This window comes from Canis lupus, chromosome 6 (genome assembly GCF_011100685.1).
Source record: "Canis lupus familiaris isolate Mischka breed German Shepherd chromosome 6, alternate assembly UU_Cfam_GSD_1.0, whole genome shotgun sequence".
Classification (NCBI taxonomy): domain Eukaryota; kingdom Metazoa; phylum Chordata; class Mammalia; order Carnivora; family Canidae; genus Canis; species Canis lupus.
In genome coordinates, this window is record NC_049227.1 from 25696410 (window position 1) to 25719104 (window position 22695).

General features: G+C 40.4%; 1 protein-coding gene and 1 long non-coding RNA gene across 6 annotated transcripts in view; one reads left to right on the top strand and one right to left on the bottom strand.

Annotated features, from left to right (window-relative positions):
• The window catches only part of IQCK (IQ motif containing K), a 130345-nt gene that overhangs the window by 23232 nt on the left and 84418 nt on the right, over window positions 1–22695 (bottom strand). For all 5 annotated transcript variants that reach the window (XR_005360869.1, XR_005360868.1, XM_038540211.1 and 2 more), the window contains one exon: window positions 17204–17315. Coding sequence is in view for 2 of the 5 variants with exons in the window: in XM_038540211.1 (XP_038396139.1) it covers window positions 17204–17315 (112 nt within the window). In the remaining 3 variants the exon portion in view is untranslated. Of the gene's footprint in view, window positions 1–17203; window positions 17316–22695 lie in introns of those variants that run through there.
• Window positions 1–22695, top strand: part of LOC119872190 — a 59447-nt gene that overhangs the window by 601 nt on the left and 36151 nt on the right. The window contains exon 2 of the long non-coding RNA XR_005360871.1: window positions 11996–12144. This is a non-coding gene — a long non-coding RNA (uncharacterized LOC119872190). The remainder of the gene's footprint in view (window positions 1–11995; window positions 12145–22695) is intronic.

The following is a 22695-nucleotide window of genomic DNA, read 5'->3' on the forward strand; positions in this document are numbered from 1 at the left end:
CTAAAAAAAAAAAAAAAGAAACGAAAAGAAAAGAAAAAAATCACTATTAGCATTTTAGGGTTATATTCTAGTAGACTTTTCTCTTTGTCCATTTTATATATTACATGTAAGCATATGCCTTCCCTTTGTTTGTGTGTGCATTTGCTTGCTTGCTTGGGAACAGTTCCATTTACTTGTCCTTGTAGTGTTTACTAAGCTAGATACTTTGGAAAGGGGATTATGAAACACAGATTCATTCATTAACCAACAAATACTTCTTGAGCATCTACCATGTGCTGGGCTCTGTTCCAGGTGCTGGGGATAGAGCAGTAGACAAAACAGGAAGGGGAAAAAAAAGGTCCCTGCTATTATATAGAATTTATATTGTATGGTTATACAGACAATAAACAAAACAAATCTTTAAAATCCTGGGTGATTCGGGGCAGCCTGGGTAGCTGAGCGGTTTAGCGCTGCCTTCAGCCCAGGTTGTGATCCCGGGGTCCCAGGATTGAGTCCCGCATCGGGCTCCCTGCATGGAGTCTGCTTCTCCTTCTGCCTCTCTCTCTCTCTCTCTCTCTCTGTGTGTCTCTCATGAATAAATAAATAAAATCTTTAAAAAAAATCCTGGATCATTCAAAAGAATTAAACAATTAGACATTTGAAAAAAATATTAGTGACTGAGTTATACATATCATGTAGTCAAAGACAATTTGTAAAGGAATCAATACAGTTGACTACAACATATATGCAGCCTCATGTAACATACACAGGAAACATGGCACCCAGCCATCCCAGAGTCCGCTTCCTCCAGTTCCTTCATCACAGCTTAATGGGCAGCCATGACATGAGGCTTTATTTCTCTGAGGCTGCAAAGAAGGGGTGGCACCCACACCAAGGTCTTGATCTATGCCCACCAGACACAGTATGTTGTAATAAAAGTTTGGAAAGGGGCAGCCTGGGTGGCTCAGCAGCTTGGCACCTGCCTTCGGCCCAGGGCATGATCCTGGAGACCCGGGATCGAGTCCCATGTCGGGCTCCCTGCATGGAGCCTGCTTCTCCCTCTGCCTATGTCTCTACCTCTCTGTCTCTCTGTTTCTCATGAGTAAATAAATTAAATCTTTTAAAAAAAATAAAAAATAAATAAAAAAATAAAAGTTTGGAAAAAAAAAGTTTGGAAGCGATCAGATCTTTCTGAATCATCCTGTAGGGAACATGTTGGATGGGGACAAGCAGGGCAGAGGGATATGGGGAAGCAAGGGTGGTTAGGAAGGACTCACTAAGGAGGTGACATTAAGCAGAGACTCATGGAGGTGATAGAGCAAGCCATGAGGATATTGGGGATCTGCCCCTTCATTTTTTTCTCTCAGTTTTTTTTTAAGATTTTATTTATTTATTCATGAGAGAGACACACAGAGAGGCAGAGACACAGGCAGAGAGAGAAGCAGGCTCCATGCAGGAAGCCTGATGTGGGACTCAAACCCAGGTCTCCAGGATCACGCCCTGAGCCGAAGGCAGACGCTTAACCGCTGAGCCACCCGGGCATCCCTTCTCTCAGTTTTTTTAAAACTTTATTTATTCTAGAGAAAGAGAAAGGGAGGGTAGGGGCAGAGGGAGAGAGAGAGAATCTCAACAGATTCCTCACTGAGCTCAGAGCCCAATGTGGGGCTTGATCTCATGACTTGAGCTGAAATCAAGATTTGGATGCTTAACCCACTGAGCCACCCAGGTGGCTTAATTATTTTTAGGTGTACAGTTCAGTAGCACTGAATCATTACTACCATCCATCCCCATGATTCTTTTCATCCTGCAAAAACTGAAACTCTGTGTCCATTAAACAGGAACTCCCCATTTTCCCTTCTGCTCAGCCTCTGGTAACCACTGTTCTACTTTCTGACTCTGAATTTGACGATTCTAGGTACCTCATATAAGTGGAATCATACAGTATTTATCCTCTTATAACTGGTTTATTTCACTCAGCACAATGCCCTCAAGATTCATCCATGTTATAACATGTGTCAGAACTTCTTTCCTGGGACACCTGGGTGGCTCAGGAGTTAAGCGTCTGCCTTTAGCTCAGGTCGTGGTCCTGGAGTCCTGGGATCAAGTCCCACATCAGGCTCCTGGCACGGAGTCTGCTTCTCCCTCTGCCTGTGTCTCTGTCTCTGTCTCTCTCTCTTTCTGTGTCTCTCATGAATAAATAAATAAATAAATCTTAGAAAAAAAGAACTTCTTTCCTTTTTAGAGCTGAATGATGTTTTATTTTATGTATATATTACATTTTTCTTATCTATTCATTTATTGATAGACACTTGGGTTGCTTGTACCTCTTGGCTCTCATGAATAATGCTGCTATGAATATGGGTGTACACACATCCCTTCAAGATTCTGCTGTTAGTTCTTTTGTGTATGTAACCAGAAGTGGAATTGCTGAATCATATGGTGATTGCTTTTTAAATTTTTTAAAAATTTTATTCATTTATTCATGTGAGACACACACAGAGAGAGAGAGGAAGAGATATAGGCAGAGGGAGAAGCAGGCTCCCTGCAGGGAGCCTGATGTGGGACTTGATCCAGGACCCCAGGATCATGACCTGAGCCAAAGGCAGACACTCAACCACTGAGACAACCAGGTGCCCCTCTTTTTAAAGTTTTTAAGGAACCACTTTGACTCTTTTACCATTTTACATTCCTACCAACAATGCATAAGGACCCCAATTCTTCATATCCTCACAAGGTTTTTGTTTTGTTTTGTTTTAAAATCTAAGACTTTATTAAGGGTTTAAAATATTATGAAACTGGATAGGAACGTTACCTTGACAGTCTTTCAGTGGTTTTCCCAAGGCCACTTAATCATACAAACATGGTCTATGAAATACACATATGAGGAGCTAGAAAAATCAGGATTCATATCAGTGTCTGAACTGTAATTCCTGAGAACAGAGTAGGAAGTAAGGGCTCCAGTAACTTTTCTTTGCAGGTGCCCTTGTGTCAGGAGGAGTCTAGCTAGCTTGCTGCCCTATGGTCCATCTCTGCTCCATCAGTCACCTTACAAACACTTATCATCTTCTGAGGGATTTTTTTATGGTATCCATCCAATTTGGGTATGAGAAGGTCTGTGGCTGCGTTTTAATTTTTTCGTAGCATCTTTATTGAAATATGAGTCACATATCATACAATTCACGCATTTAGTGTGCACAATTCAGTGGTTTTCAGTAGAGTCACAGATGTGTATGATCATCACCACAATTGATTTTACATTTCCTCACCCCAAAGCAAAACCCCATACCCTTTAGCTATTCCCCTCCATTCCCCCAGCCCTAGGAAACCACTGATCTTTCTGTCTCTGTAGATTTGCTTATTCTGGACATTTCATATAAATGAAATCATATACTATGTGGTGCTTTTGATGTCTGGCTCCTTGCACTTAGCGTAATGCTTTCAGGATTTGTGCATGTGGGAACAGGCATGCATCCTTCATTGCTTCTCATGGTGTGGTCTTCATATCTGTATTGAACACCTTTCAAGCTTTTGGAAAGCATACATTCCAGACTTCTTCCCCAGCCTACAGTCCGTCGACTGACTGAAGGGAAGGCTGTGAGAACAGCAAGGCAGTATGATATTCAGGGAATGTTCTAAATTTCCTCAGCTCTGTCACTTATCATCTGTGTCATCAAAGGTAAGTGACTTAACCTGTTTCCTCCCCTGAAGGATAGGGGGTAATAATAGTTTGTACTAATTGAATTTATTGTGAAGGTTAGAAATAATATAGGCAAGGTGCCTGGCACACTGGGAGGCATTCAATACTCTCATGAGGGCCATGGATCTTTACCCACAGTCAAGGTTTGGCAGCTAAGGATATAGGCAACACTATTCTTGTAGGCCAAGACACTCACATAGCAGGAGCAATTTCCCATTGTCCTCCCTTTATTTTTTTTTTATTTTTTAAAGATTTTATTTATTTATTCATGAGAGATACAGAGAGAGAGAGAGAGAGAGAGAGAGAGAGAGGCAGAGACACAGGCAGAGGGTGAAGCAGGCTCTAAGCAGGAAGCCCGACGTGGGACTTGATCCCGGGTCTCCAGGATCACAGTCTGGGCTGAAGGCAGTCACTAAACCGCTGAGCCACCAGGGCTGCCCCTGCCCTCCCTTTATTAACTCCAACTTTCATTCAGAGTCACCCCTGAGTGTGACAACCCCAAATAAGGTGATAGGAAAGGCCTCAACTGAGAATATATGCTTCCCACTCTTCAAATATATGATCAAACAAAACTCTCCTTTAAACATCCCCATTCTTGGGATGCCTGGGTGGCTCAGTGGTTTAGTTCCTACCTTCATTCCAGGGCATGATCCAGGAGTCCCGGATCGAGTCCCACGTCAGGCTCCCTGCGTGGAGCCTGCTTCTCCCTCTGCCTGTATCTCTGCCTCTGTCTTTCTCTATCTCTCTATCAATCTCTGTTTCTCATGAATAAATAAAATCTTTAAAAACATTTTTTTTTTTTAAATCCCTGTTCTTTCCCCTAAAACTCTCCTAAATGGCCAAAGATGCAATCCATCCTTTCCTCTTCCTCCTCTCAACATCTAAACTTCCCCAGTTACTCTCTGGCCCTCAACTATCCACCCTACTCTCCCTATAATGCCCAAAATGTTCACCATCTTATCGTTCTTGCCTTAGTCTTGAGACCAAACCCCCAAGGCCAACAATCACCACCAAAACAACAGCAAGTTTTCCAAGGTTTGCATTTGCTCAGCAATGGGCCTCTTGTCCAGGGGGCAGGAGATTCTATAGCAAACACTGATTGGATTTCTTGTTTATAGAGACTTCCTGGTTTACTCCTTCCATTTTTCAAAGGAGAAAGCAAAGTCCATCTACCTGGTAAATTGCAGAGGTGGGCCAGGAACTCGGATCCCCTGAATTTTAATCTAAATGAAATTGCATTAGTGAGAAGAGCCTCACAAAGGAAGATTTTGAATCCAAAATCTATCCCTATTGCTGGGACCTTGCAGCTAATCCACAGTATTAGGATTTTGCTGATGTGGTTACAACACATTCTCTACTAAGAATAAACCCATGTAATCACTTTCTCTGGCCTCTAGCCTGACACATCCTTATAAATTTCTCCCAGGAGATGCTAATCTGCTGCCAGGATGGAGAACCACTGCTACAGGTAAATTACCTGGAATACAAATTTTATATATATTTCTTGACAGTTTAAAAAAATATTACTAAAACCAGCTACCATTTATTGACCACTCACTCTGTGCCAGGGACCTATTTAATAGCATACAATGGTATTTAATCATATTTGATCCTCACAGGAGCCCTCTGCAATGGACCCTAATTGTCCCCATTATAACAGGCTTGAGCTAACCATGCCTTGAGCAGATGAGCAGCTCACTCATGACCCTCACTGATGGTTAAGGAGCAGGATCCCAGTTCTCTCAGACCTGAAGCCAATATTCTTAATAGCAACATGTATTAGCCATATATTGCTTATCATTTATTGATCACTTCTTACTATGAGCCAGGCACTAATCCAGTTCATTTAGTCCTCCCCAAACCCTACAAGTTGTTACTCACATCAATATTTCCATTTTACTACTATGCAAACTGAGTCAGAGAGAGATTAAGCAACCTGCACAAGGTTCTTGAAGTTGATAAGTGGGCAACAATCCAATCTGGTTCCAGGAGACTTTCAGAAGTTAGTAGATTTATCTAGATCCTACCAAAGCATTCTGCATCTACATAATGGCAAAGAAGAATGCCGGACAATCAGATGAAGGAATGAAGCTAATGAAGTTGGAAGCATCCATTTACATAAACTTAAATTTGGGATCTTGAATTTGTGGGGCAGACCATTTAAAAAAGGGAAATCATCTTTTTACTTTACTTTTTAATTTAAACAGAATAGTAGGGGATCTTTGAGCATTTCAATAGAAGGCATATCTTAGCTGTGCAGACTTTTGCAAATTTTTAATGAAGAAATATGTGTGAAAGTTGATGTCATCCAAACATCTCCACCCACTGGTGAGTCAAAAATAGAACCAATGAAAGTAATATCAAGGCATGAAGTCACTAGATTTCCCGTAGTCAAATTTTTATTTCTTTTGCACATTAAAATGGAGAAGAAACTAAGGTTTGGGGAGATATAAGAGAAAAAATTAAGATGAAAGTGACACCTTAGAATTATTGATACATTTCTTCTTAAAGAGCCATGGTATTAAAAAAAATAAATAAAGAGCCATGGTATTATCAAAGCGATGACCTCATTTTAAATTATTACAGAGTCATAATCATTCTCATTTTACAAGTAGGGAAAATGAAACACAAAGATTACATCACCCATCAAAAGTTCCAAAGTGTGTTGGTGGCATTAAGTGCAAATTGATGCAACAGTTTTGGATGACAACATGGTGATCACTGTCTAAAGTTAATATACGAATGTCCTTTGAACCAGCAATTTCACTTCTACGACTTTGTCTTATAGAAATACTTCTATAAGTAAGCAAGAAAATAATCTACAAAAATGTCCATGGAAGCACTATTCATAATACAGGCTGAATATCCATTTATAGGGATTGGTTTTTTAAAAAGTGTAGTAGATTTATCATTTTTATGGACCCAGAAAAAAATAATGAGATAGATCTATATGTATTGGCATGTGCGATATTATGATTTCTAATAAGAAATATATATTTGTCTTTGTCTGCATTTCTGGCATAGAGCTCCTAAAAACCCTTGGAAATTCCCAAGGGAGAACTACCAAACTGTCTTTTGTTATGTTAATTAGTGACATGTGGACCCACCCAAGGATGGCTGGTTGCCAGGAAAACCAACCACGTGATTAGAGGGTTAGGGACCTTTAGTCCCACCCCCTTGGACTTCCAGGGAGGGAAAGGGGCTGGAGGTTGAATCAATCACCAATGGCCAATGATTTAATCAAACATTCTTATCCAACAAAACCTCCATAAAAACCCAAAGGAGAGAGTTGAGATACTTTCAGATAGGGATACCAGAACAATTCCATGTGCCACCATGCCAGGCCCCAAACACTCTGAAGACAGAAGCTCCTTTGTTGGGGACCTCTCTCTCTCCCTTTTATCTCTCCATCTGGCTTCTGATTCCAACCTTTAATATATCCTCTGTAATAAACCTAAGTAATCTAGTGAGTAAACTAGTTTCCTGAGTTCTGCAAGCTGTCCCAGCAAATTTTTAGAAATATTTAATTTATTTATTCATGAGAGACACAGAGAAAGAGGTAGAGACATAGGTAGAAGGAGGAGCAGAGAGAGAAGCAGACTCCCTGCAAGGAGCCCAATGTGAGACTCCATCCCAGGCCCCAGGATCACGTCCTGAGCCAGAGGCAGATGCTCAACCACTGAGCCATCCAGGAGTCCTCCCAGCAAATTAATTGAACCCAAGTAGTGGGTTATGGGAAGCTCCAATCTGTGCTGGTCAGTCAGAAGTACAGGTAACAACCTGGACTAGGGATTGTGGTCTAGAGTGGCGATGGTCTCCTTAACCTGTAGGATCTTGGGACACCTGGGTGGCTCAGTGGTTTAGCGCCTGCCTTTGGCCCAGGGTGTGACCCTGGAGTCCTGGGATCGAGTCCCTCGTCGGGCTCCCTGCATGGAGCATGCTTCTCCCTCTGCTTGTGTCTCTGCCTCTCTCTGTGTGCATCTCTCATGAATAAATAAATAAAATCTTAAAAAAAAAAAAAAACCCTGTAGGATCTGATGCTACCTCTGGTTCGATAAGTATCAGAGTTGAGTTGAATTCTCCAACTCAGCTGGTGTTGGAGAATAGCTTCTTGGTGGTGTAGAAAAAGCCCCACCACATGTTGGAATTGGTATGAGAACTTTTAGCATGAAAAGATGCCAATGATACATTGCCAAGTGAAGGAAAAAGCACGTTGCAGTACAGCATATATAATACAGTTCAATGTTTATAAACAGAGAGAGAGAGAGAGAGAGGGAGAGAAGAAACCCAATGGGTAGACCCACTCAATAGTAATTGCCTCTGGAAAATAAGTCATTGATTATTTTAACATGTATCATTGTTATGTGATAGATTATGTTTGTTAGTCACAACAGGCTATATAGCTAAAGCCAGGATCCATCTCCTGAGCCACAGGCTGTTTTCTGCACCTGGCTATCCTCTTCAGTGCTGAGGCCCCTTTCCTGCTACAGATGTGCAGGGTATTTGGAAGGAAAGAGAAAAGAACATCCTCATTCTTATCCACATACTCCTGACTTCCTGCTTTAATGGAAATGTCTCTCAGAAACATGTTTATATCCTGCATGCAGCCTTTGGACTAGGGACTCAGCCAGCCTCCCCTATCTCCAAATCTCTCCTATCCAGTGATGTGTGGCTAGTTCAGTGTTAGCCTGCAGGGTGGCAGGCATGGCCAGATGCTGCCCACTGTTGAGCCTGGACATCCTGGTACCCTGCTGGTAAGCTTTGCACTGGGCCAACATGTCTTAGTGGGCGCACAGGTTAAAGTTAAGTGTAGGTTAAAGTAGTTGAAGTAGGTTAAAGTAGTTGAACAACATGGCATGAGATGGCATTAGGCAGATCTGGGTTCAAATCCCTGGTCTGGCTGTGACCTTGTGCGAGTCATAGTCTCCTGGTCCTGGTTTCATCTGTGCAATGGAGGTAATGTTTGTGATGAGTACACGGAAACATAAAATACTTAATACAGTGTCTGGCACATGGTATGTGCCCCATAAACTATAGCTACTTCTTAGTTTCCGACATCCTCCTCTGCTCTAAGAACTCAGTTCCAGGGGTATCTTAAGGTCATATGCATGTGGTATAGCCAAGATGAGGTACTTATTTTAAGACTAACCTTAAACCCAATCTTAACAGTTAAGATTTGTCATTACAATCTAAACTTAAAATACCAGATTTAAAGTCAGAAAAAGAAATTTCTCTGTTTCTACCCCAACCCCACCCTAGGCTTTGTCTTTTCCCAGCGTCCTCTTAATGAAAGAAAAATCTAAGTTCTAGGAATAAGTGTGCTTCCATGAAAATTTTTAATCTCGAAGACACACTAAACAATATGATGATCCTATTTCCTTCATTGTTGTGGCTTCTAGGAAGCTCAGAGTCATATTTCTATTTATTATAGGGACATTTTCGAGATTATTATTCACATTGCATAATGTATTAGGGAAGGGCCCAGTTGTTTCCTGAACAGCAGTTTGTCTTTTTTCTTATAGACACTCTAGATTATGTAACAGATCCTATTTCCCTCTTTGTTTTGTCTCTAAAAAATCTTTAGCAAATATAGGACTTGAAGTATTTTGCTTACTTCATTTTGTGGCTTAACTTTCCTCTACTTCAAAATTTTCCCCAACCCAATTACCACATTTATCTAAAAATGTTATTATACTATACAAGTTTCTACAAGATACTTCAAAGTACTCTTGGAATGAGGTAGGGGGAAAACAGGTAAGCAAACAAAAGTAAATAGTCTATTTCCTTTGACAGGCCCCTTTCTTTAAAATACCAACAAAAAATGATAAGGTCAGTTAAAGAGTATTTACATATATATAAAAAATACACACACATACACACAAAAATGTAACTTGATGTTATAGGAACAATTTCTATGGCTTCTTTCTTTCTACTCATATTAGATATCCAAATAAAATACGGCCATTCAATTATAAAACACATTTGAAAACAATTACTGAGTAGATGAAGCTAAAAATATGCTATTAATCGAGAAGGGATTTTTGACCACATCTCAAAAATGACTTAGGCATCTTGTTTGGAATTACATTGGCTGCAATTCTTGTCACACACATTTTAAGATAATTCCAGCAACTGCCCCTGATGGATAGAGACTTGAGGATAACTTCACACCATTTCTGTCCTAGAAGAAAATCCTGTTTGGGAGGGCCTCTGACTCAGTGTAACATGAGACAAGCTATATATGACCACGACTCTACCCTGACAGCTGACACTATTCTCCCTCAGACCTCCTGTCTGCACCAAGGCTGCTCCAAGAAATGAACTTGGCAAAATTTATTCATACTATAAATACCAGAACACAATATGGATAGAATGGCAACTGCTCAAAAAATATATTGCATTTGTTTGTTGGATTTGTACATAGATCAGTTTGTGGGTTTTTCAGATGAAGTTGAAAAACCATTTTTATTTGCAACAATCCAGTTTTTTCTTTACCACAAATCTAAAGGAGAACTAGCATGTGTTTAACATTTGATTGCTTCATCAGAGGTCTTTGGGGTCTAATTACAGTGTCACCTTGGCTGGGGGCGGGGGTGGATTTACTCTCTAGACCTGCCTTGGACCTGCTAAAAGTTCTCATACCAATTCCAAAAAAATTCACAAGGCTTAAAACAGGAGGTAACTCTGTAGTGCCTGAGTGTAAAAAAATGATTCAGCTCAGTGACACCTGAAGGGAACAAAAAGTTCTGTTTCCCATGATGGTAGGTTGTACACTGTTCTAGCAGTTCAGCCCTGACTTAGGGGCTTCAGTCAACGTAAACAGCAGGAACCCAAGGCATAGATCACAAGAAATAGGATAAGCAGTGTGTCATGTTCAGGAGGATTCCTAAGAGATCTGGGACTGACAGTAGAACCCAAGGGAGCATCTTCTCAGTCTGTGTCTCTCCTCAGGCACATGTCAGAATACTGGACAGAAAAAGGCAACACCTTGGCCCCAGCCCTAGCTCTCCTCTGGCCATGTGACTGTGGGCAAGTCCCTCAACCTTCTTGGGCCTCTACCAATTCATCTGTAAAATGAAGCCCAGAGCTCCGCCCACCATACATATATAGATTGCATGCTCTGTGCCAGGCTGAGTGGCATCCTGTTGAGTAAGACAAACACAGTCCCCTCATGGAACTTAAGAGTCTAGTGAAGGAAAACAACAGAATTGTTTAAAAGCACACAGATATTTTAATAGTATTAATCATGACAATAACTAGCATTTGTGGGAACAATGTGTCAGGACTTGTTCTAAAGCTCATCTCTTGTAACTTTTTAATGACCCCCATACGAGAAAGGTACTATCATAAGTCCCATTTTGTACATGGGACAACTGAGGTTAATGCTGTTAACTAGATCAGGGTCACACACATTCTGAAACCCAGTCCTTTACCCACTGCCCTGTACTGACTTCCTTCTTAGCTGACTACAATTCTGGGGACAGTGTTTAGAACTGGCTTTTTCACCTGAAAGGGCCGTTTCACTGTCTTATTAAAAATGGGAAATTTATCTATGAGTTCCCACTGGGGCATTTACAGAACCCCAACTTGTTTGGAAAGGACTGCCCCTTCTGGAACCCTGGAAAGGCCGCAAGGGATGCAGCAGGTGGCCGAGATGGAAATGCTTTCACTCTGCCCCTCTGCTGTGGCTGGATTACACACATTAAGTCCCGTCTGCTCTCCCTGCTACACAGCAAGCCAAATCAATCTGTCAACCAACAGCAAATCAACTCAAAAGAATAAGAAACAACAGAAATAAATAGGCATGCTGCACTTTCCCTGACCTTTAAACTGATTACAGCCTTGATTGTCTTCCAGTTTTGAAGTGAAATGAAACGGCACTTGCACACGGAAGAGGGGCCTGCACTGAGCGTGCCAGAACTGCTCAAACTGCTTCTCAGCAAGAAAGGGTTAAGCTGTGACAGGCTTTAAAACTGCCAATTTGATGAGCTCTTACTCTGCACCAGGCGCTGTCTGGACACAGGCTCATTTAAGCCTCAGGACTGGACCTGCTCATCCATTTATTCACTCACTTGATCATTCAATCAATATTTATTTGGGGCTTACTTTGTGCCAGGCACTGTTCTGGGACAGGTCTTTGTCCTCAGGAAGCTTATACTTTAATAAAGACACATAACTGTCAAGTAGGCAAGGAGTAGATGGACTGCTCTCACTCAGGGCTTGGGGTGTGCAAGGTTTACAGGACTCCACATTTTATTTATTTACTTTACTTTTATTTTATTTACTTTAATTTTTTTACTTTTCTTTTCTTTTTTGGAGGACTCCACATTTTAAAGAGAACACAAAACAACTGCAGATCCAGCAGCTCCTTAGAGTATCAGCTCTGCTGAACATTAGAACCTGGAAACTTAATGTTAACATGGATGCCTGAGGTTCATCTCAAAACCATCAGGTCAGAACCTGTGGAGGTGAGACACTGGTATTTTTTTTACTTATAATTTCAAAATAATTTTGAATTTACAGAAAGGTTGCAATAATCATCCACAGGACTCCTGTGTTCACTAGTAGCTTCTACTGTGCCTTACTTACGTTACCACTTTCTATGAATATATACAGATGTGTGTTACACATTCTTTTTTTCTGAATCATTTGAGGTTACATCTTTTAAGAATGAGGTAGTTTTTTTTCTTTTTTTTTTTTTTTTTAAAGATTTTGTTTTTGGGGCGCCTGGGGCACTCAGTTGGTTAAGTATCTGTCTGCCTTTGGCTCAGGTCCTGGGATCAAGCCCCGAGTTGGGCTCACTGCTCAATGGGGAGCCTGCTTCTCCTTCTCCCTCTGCCCCTCCCCGCTAACTCATGCTTTCCCTCTCTTTCTCTCTGTGAAATAATAAAATCTTTTTAAAAAAGACTTAAAAATATTTTTATCTTTTTAAATAAGATTTTTTAAAAATATTTTAAAATCTTTTTTAAAAAGATTTTATTTTTAAGTTATCTCTACACTCAACATGGGGCTTGAACTTACAAGCCCAAGATCAAGAGTTGCACACTCTACTGACTAAGCCAGCTAGGCGCTCCAAGGAGGCTTCTTATATACCCTAAGGATATTGATCAAAATGAGGAAATTTGATAGTGCTATGTAGTTATTTATATAGAGCCTACATCCAAAGTTTGCTAATTGTCTCAATAATGTCTTTCATAGAATTTTTTCCCATCCAGGAGCCAATCTAAGATCATGCATTGTTTAGCTGTCATGTCCCCTTGGTCCTCCTTTAATCTTGGTCTATCTTGACACTGGCATTTTTTAAGAATCCAAATCAGTTATTTTGGTACATATCCTTCAAGTTGGGTTTGTCTGACGTTTCCCCATGATTGGATTCAAGTTATGTGTTTTGACAGGAATAGTACATAAGCATATGTGTTGTGTGTCTTTCTCAACACATCATACCAGGAGGTACATTATGTCAACTTCTCCCAATATTGGTGAACTTAATTTTTTTAAAAGATTTTATTTATTGGGGCACCTGGGTGGCTTAGCAGTTGAGTGCCTTCAGCTCAGGTCATGATCCTGGGCTGCTGGGATCAAGTCCCACATCAGGCCCTCTGCCTATGTCTTTGACTCTCTCTCTGTTCTCTCATAAATAAATAAATAAATAAATAAATAAATAAATAATCTTTTTAAAAAAGATTGATTATTTATTTATTTAATAGAGAATGTGAGAGAGCATGAGCAGAGAGGGAGGGGTAGAGGCTGAGGGAGAAGCAGATCCCCCTGTGGAGCAGGGAGCCTGATGAAGGACTTGATCCCAGGACCTCAAGATCTTGACTGTACAAAAGGCAGACATTCAACTGACTGGCCACCCAGGCGCCCCGGTGATCATAATTTTGAACACTCGGTGAAGATAGGATCTGCCAGGATTCTCTAAAGCAAAGTTAGTATTTTTCCCTTTGTTTAATGACTACTTTGTAGAGGGATATTTTGAGACTCTAAATATCATATTCCTCATCAAACTTTCACTCAATGGTATTAGCAAGTACTGATGATTCTTGCCTGAGTCAATTTTTTATCAATATGGTTACAAGATGGTGAATTTAATTAAATTTAATTTCATTATACTTTCTAAATATATTAGGTGGTATTCTAATGTAAGGAAAATCATTTCTTCTCCCTCATTTATTTGTCAATGAGTTATAATTCATTATTGTCACTGTCAATTTTTTTAAGATTTATTTATTTGAGAGAGAGAGTGCACAAGCAAGGGGAGGGGCAGAGGGAAAAAGAGAGGGGGAAGAGACTCCCTGCTGAGTGAAGAGTCCAATGATGCTGGGGCTCCATCTCATGACTCTGAGATCATGATCTGAGCCAAAACCAAGAGTCAGTTTAAGCGCCTGAGCTACCTAGGCACCCCACTGTCACTAATTTTTTTTAAGTAGGTTTTTTTTGTTTAAGATTTATTTTATTTATTTATTCATGAGAGACACAGAGAGTGAGAGAGAAAGGCAGAGACACAGGCAGAGGGAGAAACAGGCTCCATGCAGGGAGCCTGACATGGGACTCGATCCCAGGTCTCCAGGATCAGGCCCTGGGCTGAAGGCAGGCCCTAAACCGCTGAGCCCCCCGGGCTGCCCATGTCATTTTAATTTTGATACTTAAATCATCCCAGATTTGCTCAGTGAGACTGTCGTCAAGTTAAACCCTGTTTTCTCTTCCCATGTCCCCATCTTTATTTTCTGACATAGGATGTTCCAGGTTTATCTCTACTTTCCTTGCCCTGGCCCTGGAATCAGCCATTTCTGTAAGAAATTTTATTTCTTTTAGAACGAGGGGTACTTAGAAACCAACATCTGGGCACTAAGAATGCTCATTGCTTCTAGGATTCTCTGTCAATGGCACTGGTATTTTTAGAAAGCTTCTAAAGTTAGTCAAATGTAGAGCCAGTATTGAGAACCATTGTCTGTGAAGAAGGGGCCCAGTCATTACCTAACCAGATGGCTCTGGGAAGGAAAGGGGGAAAAGAAATTGTAGGAGCTGTGGAGTAGAGGACCAATACAGTATGTTTCAAAGCATGGGTAAAATTGAAGGGTAAAGGCCATGAAAATGATTTACTGGGTCATGTCTAGCATTTAAAGAAAAATAAAATAAAAAAATTCAATAGAAGAGGAGGGTATGTACTAGATTGTAATATAAACTACAGTAAATTTATTATGATAAATTTCTTACTGGATCACAGCCCAAAAAGATTGAGAATTACTGGCCTAAAGAAGAATACTGTGCTTTTTCCCTCCTCTCTTAGGAGGGTGCTTCCCCCAACCCAAACCCTAAGACAAAGGAGGAGAAAATCCAAGAGAATAGTTCAGAAAGATTGGGGGCATCTCATTATTTAATTGAACATCTGCTTTAAGGATAGCCTCAGATTTACATCCAGGTCATTCCTCTATGCCTATCTGAGTAGGTTCAATGTTATCTGGGTAGACACACTGGGGCAGAGAGAAGAAGGGCCATGGAGAACTCTATGTGTCCACCATCGGGTTCCTGTGGATCAGGTAGACACTGGGAGGTAACCTGAACTATCTTCCTAATGCCCTGATCAAGAGGGCTGGCCAGTGGGTAAGGAGACCCCCAAGAGCAAAAGGCTAATAGGTTGGTAGAGGTGGGATCTGAAGTGGTGGCGGAAGAGGTAGAGACAGAGCCAGATCCCCACAGTGGTGTTCTGCCAACTATTGCTTCCCTCCAGGAAGAATCATGAAATACAGGAGTTAGAGAGTCAGCATGGAGATGCCTGCCCACAGGACATGAATGGTAGCCTTAGCTAGAGAAGCAGCAGCAGCCAAGAGAGGATCACAACAGACAGTGAAGAGATGGATGCCCTTCTGTAATCTCCCTCCTTCTCACTCATCCCACTGGAGGAGAAAGATATCCAGAAGAGGCAAGTGTAGAAGTGTGAAAGATCTTTTCTCCCACTCCCATTTTTCTCCCACTCCCATTCCCACTGACAGAGGTCAGAAGGAATTGGGTAAGCATTAAATTGGATCTGAGACTGGCATTTTAAACTAGACTGGGCTTTCCAAAATTAGAACACACTGAAAAGCCATGGAATCCACCCAATATGCCATGAAGGGATTGGAAAGAGAGATTTGAGGAAATAGGGTTGAAGACAGTTTCTGGGGAGAAAAGGAATCTTTTGTTTAGACCCCGCCATGTTGAGATTGTTCAACAGACTGGTTCCTGGTCCCTGGAGAAGGCCTCTTTGAGGAGGTAATGCCCCAGGTCTGGAAGATGAGAAGTAGCTGGGGATGGGCAATTTGACAGAAAAAAAAAAGAAAACTAGAGTCCCCTAGGTGAGGGAGGCATTGGCATATGGCAAGAACAGAAAAGTCTGTAGCCTAGTGAGGGGGGACAGGTACAGGGCAGGATGGGGAGGTGAGAGGACTCAAAGTATGGATGGCCTGTAGCCTGCTGTGAGTAGGATTATTTTTTCATTAATTGTAAAGTACTATGAACTTATGTAAAAGATTCCAACAGTGCATCTCTTCCTACCTTGTCCAGATCCTTGTCCAGATAGGGAACTATCACTAATGTCTTCTTCCAGGCTGTTTAGACATCTCCATGTTTCCATGTACATACTTTTAATAGGGACGACAACTTATCTGTGATCATTTTCCACTTGATAATATATCATGAATCTCCTTCCAGGTTGGTGGTTGAAAAAATGATGCTAAATCCATACCATGCAACTATTAAACTTCACAATGCTACTCCCTAGTTGTTGACCAGAATGATGTTCTGAGTATATTCAGTGACAAAGTAGACTGTGTAACAGAATGTAACAATGTATAATCCTATCTTTAATAAAATGTATGTGGATATTTATTTGTACCTGTTTGCACTGGAAAAAGCATAGGATATACACCAAAATATTAACAGTGGTGGGATTTTGGGGGGTCCTTTTCTGGCTATGGTTTTTCTAATTTTCCTATTGCAAATATGTATGATTTAAAGTTTTATAATAAAAAACGTGGAAAGCAAATAAGACAAAATGGTGACACTTGCATCTGACAGGTGAAGAGTGCTTGTTATCCTTTGTACATCAGTGTATGTAGGTATGTGTATGCACGCGCATGTGTTTAATTTCTCACAGAAGGGGAGAGGACAAGCATAATGTAACATTTCAGTTCAGACACACAATCAACAACTTGAAAAAGGTAACTACCCATCACACCTGTGGACACTGTGCTTCCAAAGGAGGGGTTATCCTTGTTGTCTTATAGCTTAAACAAAAAGATGTGCAGACATGGATGACACTGAATTTGTGCCTGAGTGAGGAAAATGGGCAGGTACATTATGTCATATCACTTCTGTTATTCCAGGACAGAATCTTAATATGCAGCCACTTAGCCACTTCCCACATACACAAACAGTTCTGTGCAGACACAAGGACCTGATAAGAACTTAGAGGGCTTCCTTCTTGAGCCTGGGCTGAGACTCCGGCTTTTCCTAAATAAACCAAGGATGGTGAATCAAACAACTGACCTTTCTGTTCTTGTTTGGCCCAGAAAATCTTGACTCGCTGGCGAATGTGCTTGTCTTCACGCAGTTTCTTTTGCCACTGACGCAACTCTTGAATCTCAGGATCACACCGAACCTGGGAAATGCCCACAAAGCTTTAGTTCCTTTTCTAAATACTTCTAGACATGAGCTTGTTAACTCTGCATGGAAAATCCTTTACAAACCAATTGGATATATTTTGGATTTTAAGTGAATCAGTGTTCCAAATGATTTATCTAAATTCCTATAGCTTATGTAATATTTGAGTGTAAATGACATTGTGCAAGGATTTACTATAATAATGGTAAATTTTATTTAACACATAGTCAATGTATTAATCACAGTTCTGTTTAATACCATTTGACTGAACATCTACTCCACATTGGCGATAAAGAGACTATTGATAATTTTAATTATTTAAGTTGTATTTTCTTATTCCATAGCTCATGTTTATTGAGCACTTATTTCCCAGGCATTGTTTAACTGTTTTTATAAATTTAACCACCAAAACACCCAAAAAAAGGCAAGAATGATTATGCCCATTTTGCAGATGAAGAAATTCAGTTTAGGCAGCTTTCAGGGTGGCAGAGCTAGGAAATGGTGTTGAAATGCAAATATAGGTAGAGTGTTCCAGCTGCTCTTGAGGAGCTGAAAATCTAGTAGGAGACATAGAATATAAGGGAATTCAGAGAAAAAAATGATTCTATATTAATGTCATAGAACATAAGGTAATCCCCCAAATCTTTTAAATTACAAACCAATATTTTTTACAGTGTTTCCTAAAGCCTTATGTTCAAAAGATTAGACACCTTCAAGAGCTTTGTTCTGTGGGCTGAGGAAGCACAAATCCTCCTGGCCAGCTAAAAAAGGGATTATCCACATCTTTCCCACCAGCTTCTGGGTTTTTTGTTTTGTTTTGTTTTTAAGGTTTTATTTATTTATTTGAGAGAGAGAACATGAGCAGAGAGGCAGAGGGAGAAGCAGACTCCCCGCTGAGCAGGGAGTCTGATGCGGGACTCCATCCCAGGACCCCAGGATCATGACCTCAGCCAAAGGCAGATGCTTAACCGACTGAGCCACTCAGGTGCCCCTCCACAATCTTCTGTTTATCTGGATCCAAGCACACAGAGATCCCCACATTTTTGCACTGTGACAAATGTGCAAAATGATACCCTTAATGATAATAAACCTGAAGGATCTTCTGAATCACTACAAAAAGGTTAGTACTCAAAAACAAAACAAAACCAAAAAAAAAACAACAACAACAAAAAATGGTTAGTACTAATTATAATTAGCAAGTTGACTAGGTTTCCTTATAGTCAAATTCTTTCTGCATAATGAATTCTTAAAGTTTGGAAGGATACACAGAGTGTTGGTTGCTTTAGGGAGGAAGTAAAATGGAGAAAATATTCCATATTTTTCTGGTTGGGTTGTTTGGGATGTTTATAGCAGGCATATATTATTTCAGGAGTACAAGTGTTTCAATTTTAAGAAACAGGCCGCTGAGAGGCAAATAAGAGTTCTTTAGCTTAAGAATAACGGATAGCTTTTTCCTACAATCCCTTGACCTCTCAATTACCTAAATATTCAACAAACAGAAACACCCATTTCCTTCATCATTCCAGAAATCTACAGTTGTTCTTTGGGGTTCTGCTGACCAGTTTAGGGTGATTTTCCTCTGTTTGGCCAGAGACCATTCATCCATTTCTTGATTTTCTTCATTTCATACCAAGGACTGCTATTTCCCAACGTGGAATACGGCAGCCTTGTTAGTTAACTTCTCATTACCAGGAAAGCCTGGATCCCAAGAGAAGGCTTTTGTGAGCCCTGGGGAAAGCACGCACTCATTGAACTGGGCTAATCCTGGTCATTATAGTCATGATTACGGAATCAATTTTAAAGGCAGTGGTTGTGCCAATCAGCAAATACCAGAGAGTGCAGTGTAATGTTTAACACATAAACAATTTTGTTGCTTTAAAAAAAAAAAGCCTCTCCCTTATGAGTGGCTTCCTACTTTTATTTCTTTAAATTATCAAATGGAGTCCATCTGCTCTTTCAAGATAGGCACACGGAGTATTTTTTTTTATTTTTTTATTTCCGTAGCACACAGAGTATTATACACATTATTATATAGTTGACTTTGGGCTAAGCCCAGGAAGAAACCTCCATATTTGGATATGAATTTAAAAATGTCTGTGAACCAATCAAATTCTCCTAATTATCTATTATTCTGATGAAAGCCAACAGGGTACCATATTGATTAAGAAAGCCAACCCTGGATCAGAAAGCCTGAATCTCAGCTCTGCAAATGACAAGCTGAGGAATCTGGAGCAAGTTACTTAAAATCTCTGAGCCTCGATTTCCTCATCTGTAAAATGGGGATAGTACAAATATTTCCTTTACTGTGTTAGTGTGAAAACAAGAAGAGATATTGTCTGGTCCATAGTAACCCCTCACTGTGTTAGCAATTTCTTAAATCAACTAATAAAGTAATAAGGAGGTTACTGGGTGGTTCAGTTGGTTGAGCACCTGACTCTTGGTTTCAGGTCAGGTCATGATCTCAGGGTTGTGGGATCAGGCCCCGCAACAGGCTCTGTGCTCAGTGTGAAGTCTGCTTGAGACTCTCTCTCTCTCCCTCTTCCCCACTTGCACTCTCTCTCTCTCAAATAAATAAATCTCTTTTGTTTTAGAGTAATAAGAATTCAGCTCTGAGGTTGTATCCTACACAGAGCCAATTGGCTGAAGAGCCAGTGATTCATAAAATTGGAAGTGAGGCCTCTTCCCAAGGGTTTGCAAATTATTGAATACATAAGTGATTTTATAATTATAAAATTCTATAACTTTAGGTATTGCTCAGCCAGTAGAGAGGAATCAGGGCTGTAGGATGGTGACTGCAGACAGGGAAGAAGAGAGCGGCCACTAGCTGGGACTTGGAAGTTACCCAGAGATCTATACTTTAGAATTTCTCTTAGCTCAGTTGCTTTCCTTGCTTCTTAGCAAAACAGACAGTAATATAGCAATGACTATTTTCTCTGGATGATTCCCTGGAGTTTTTCTAATCGTTTTGGAGAAAGAAACTTTCAATATATTACAGTTCCTGGAAAGATGCTGGAGAAACAACACAACAGACAGTCCTTCAGTAATGCTGGCAAGAGCGAACCTCCAACTCAGTGTGAGATGCCTTGGAAGGTTCTTATCACATCCTTGCCATGACTCAATGCACTAATGAGTATATTGAAGAATTTTGTACAAGAAAAGTGGATTTCAACATGAAGGAAATCTATGTTTGCAAATTCTCTTTCAAATACCTTGTGGAGGAGCACCTGGGTGGCTCAATGGTAGAGTGTCTGCCTTTGACTCAGGTCATGATCTCAGGGTCCTGGGATCGAGTCCCATATCAGGCTCCCTGCAGCGAGCCTGCTTCTTCCTCTGCCTATGTCTCTGCCTCTCTCTGTGTCTCTCATGTCTTTAAAAAAAAAAAAAAAAAAACAAATACCTTGTGGAATACTCAGAGTTTCCAACTCTCTCATAAATTCAATTTTCTCTCTGTAAATAAGCTTTGTGATTTCTTCTCAGATCTTTGGTGAAACAAAATAAGAGTTTCTCATTTGGGTGGTTATGAGTGTTCCTTATTGTTTTGGGGAACTAATTATAAAAACTTGTAGATACCTCATATTTCCTGGTATTGTGGAGGTGTCCCAGATACTCATCTGTAGTATGACAGCATGCCTCTTAGGAGTTGCTTGGGCCTTTCAGGGAGGAGTAGAAATGTGTTCTAGAGCAACATTTTTTAAACGGTGGGTTCATTACATTAGCATGTGGTAAATTCAGCTCAGTGGGTTGTGAAAAGCATTACAAAAAGTCTGACCCAATAGAAAATACCAGATATTCTTTTATCATTAAGGACCTGTTTTATCTCTGAAAATGGTTTTTTTTTTCAGTCTATCTTATCTGATGTTCATTTTTTTTAAGATTTTATTATTTATTCATGAGAGACACAGAGAGGCAGAGACATAGGCAGAGGGAGAAGCAGGCTCCCTGAGGGGAGCCTAATACGGGACTCAATCCCAGGACCTTGAGATCATGACCTGAGCCAAAGGCAGACCCTCAACCACTGAGCCACCCAGGTGCCCCTTATCTGATGTTCATAATACAAGATTACTTTTTTTGGTTGGCATTTTTGTTGTCTTTTTTCACCTCTTTACTTCCAACTATTCTGGGTCATTTTGTATTACCTGTACCTCTAGCACGGAGGCAGATTACTTTTGAATCCAATCTGAAAAATCAGGGGAGAGCTCATTCTACTTACATTTATTGTGATCAGTAATCTATTTGTACTGATCTCGCTCATCTTGTTTTTTATCTATGTCTCTTATGTCTTTTTTTTTCCTTTCCTGATTTCTATTGCATTGGATTTTTGGATTCCATTTTTCTCTTCTATTGATTTGTTAGTTCTTATACCACTTTTTCGGAATATATTGCTATAATGTAACAAACAACTTAAAGTAAAAAAAGAGTCTGTCCAACCTCCTCCAAAGCAGTTACAGGACTTCAGAACAACTTTTTAACATTCCACTCTCAACTCTTCTATGATTACTGTCCAGTATTTGTTTCCTCTCATTTATCCCCCATTGGTGTGTGTATATATTTATATTATTTATGCAGATACAGTATACCTACATGTATGTACATGTGTGTGTATATGTGTGTGTATATATTTGTATATAGAATAGTCTATGTGTATTTGGATCCAGCAGCTTCCTCCTTTACCATTGTTTCTTGCATTCTGCTCCCACTCCTTCCTTGTGGATTCAATTTCCTTCTAACTCAAGTACATCATTTAGTAGTTCTTTCAGTGAGAAATGTGTTTGAAAATGTATTTAGCCCTTGCTCTTGCATGTTAATTTAGTGAGCATATACTTCTCCGCTGAATGTGACTTTCCCTTAGGGTTAGAAGAGAACACACATAATCATTTTCTGGCTTATGTTACTGCTCATCAGAAGTCTTGATCCATCTCACTGTTCTTCTCTTGTAGGCAATCCTTCTTTCAAGAGAGCTTTAAGGCTTCTTCTTAGCTTCTGGCCTGCCACAGTTTCACCAGGTAGCACTTTGCTGTGGTTTAGTCCTTATTTACCTAGCTTGGGATTCACGTCTCTTTGGCTTTGGGATGTTCTTGCTCAGTAGTTCTGTCCACACTGCCTCTTCCCCACCCATTCTGTCCTTGCCCTCTGCAATTCCTATTAGACTTATGTTTGACCTTCTCATTCTTTGTCTCAACTACTTTCCCACATTTCCCACCTCTCTCTGCCTGGCTGCCTTCTTTCTCCTGGATCTCCCTGGATAGCAATTACTCCTCCAGCTGCGTCTGTCTGCTATTTAACACACACCCAAAGTATGGTCCGTGGATCAGCACCATCAGCAGTACCTAGGATCTCATTAGACATGCAAAAATTCCTGGCTTCCACCTAAGACCTAT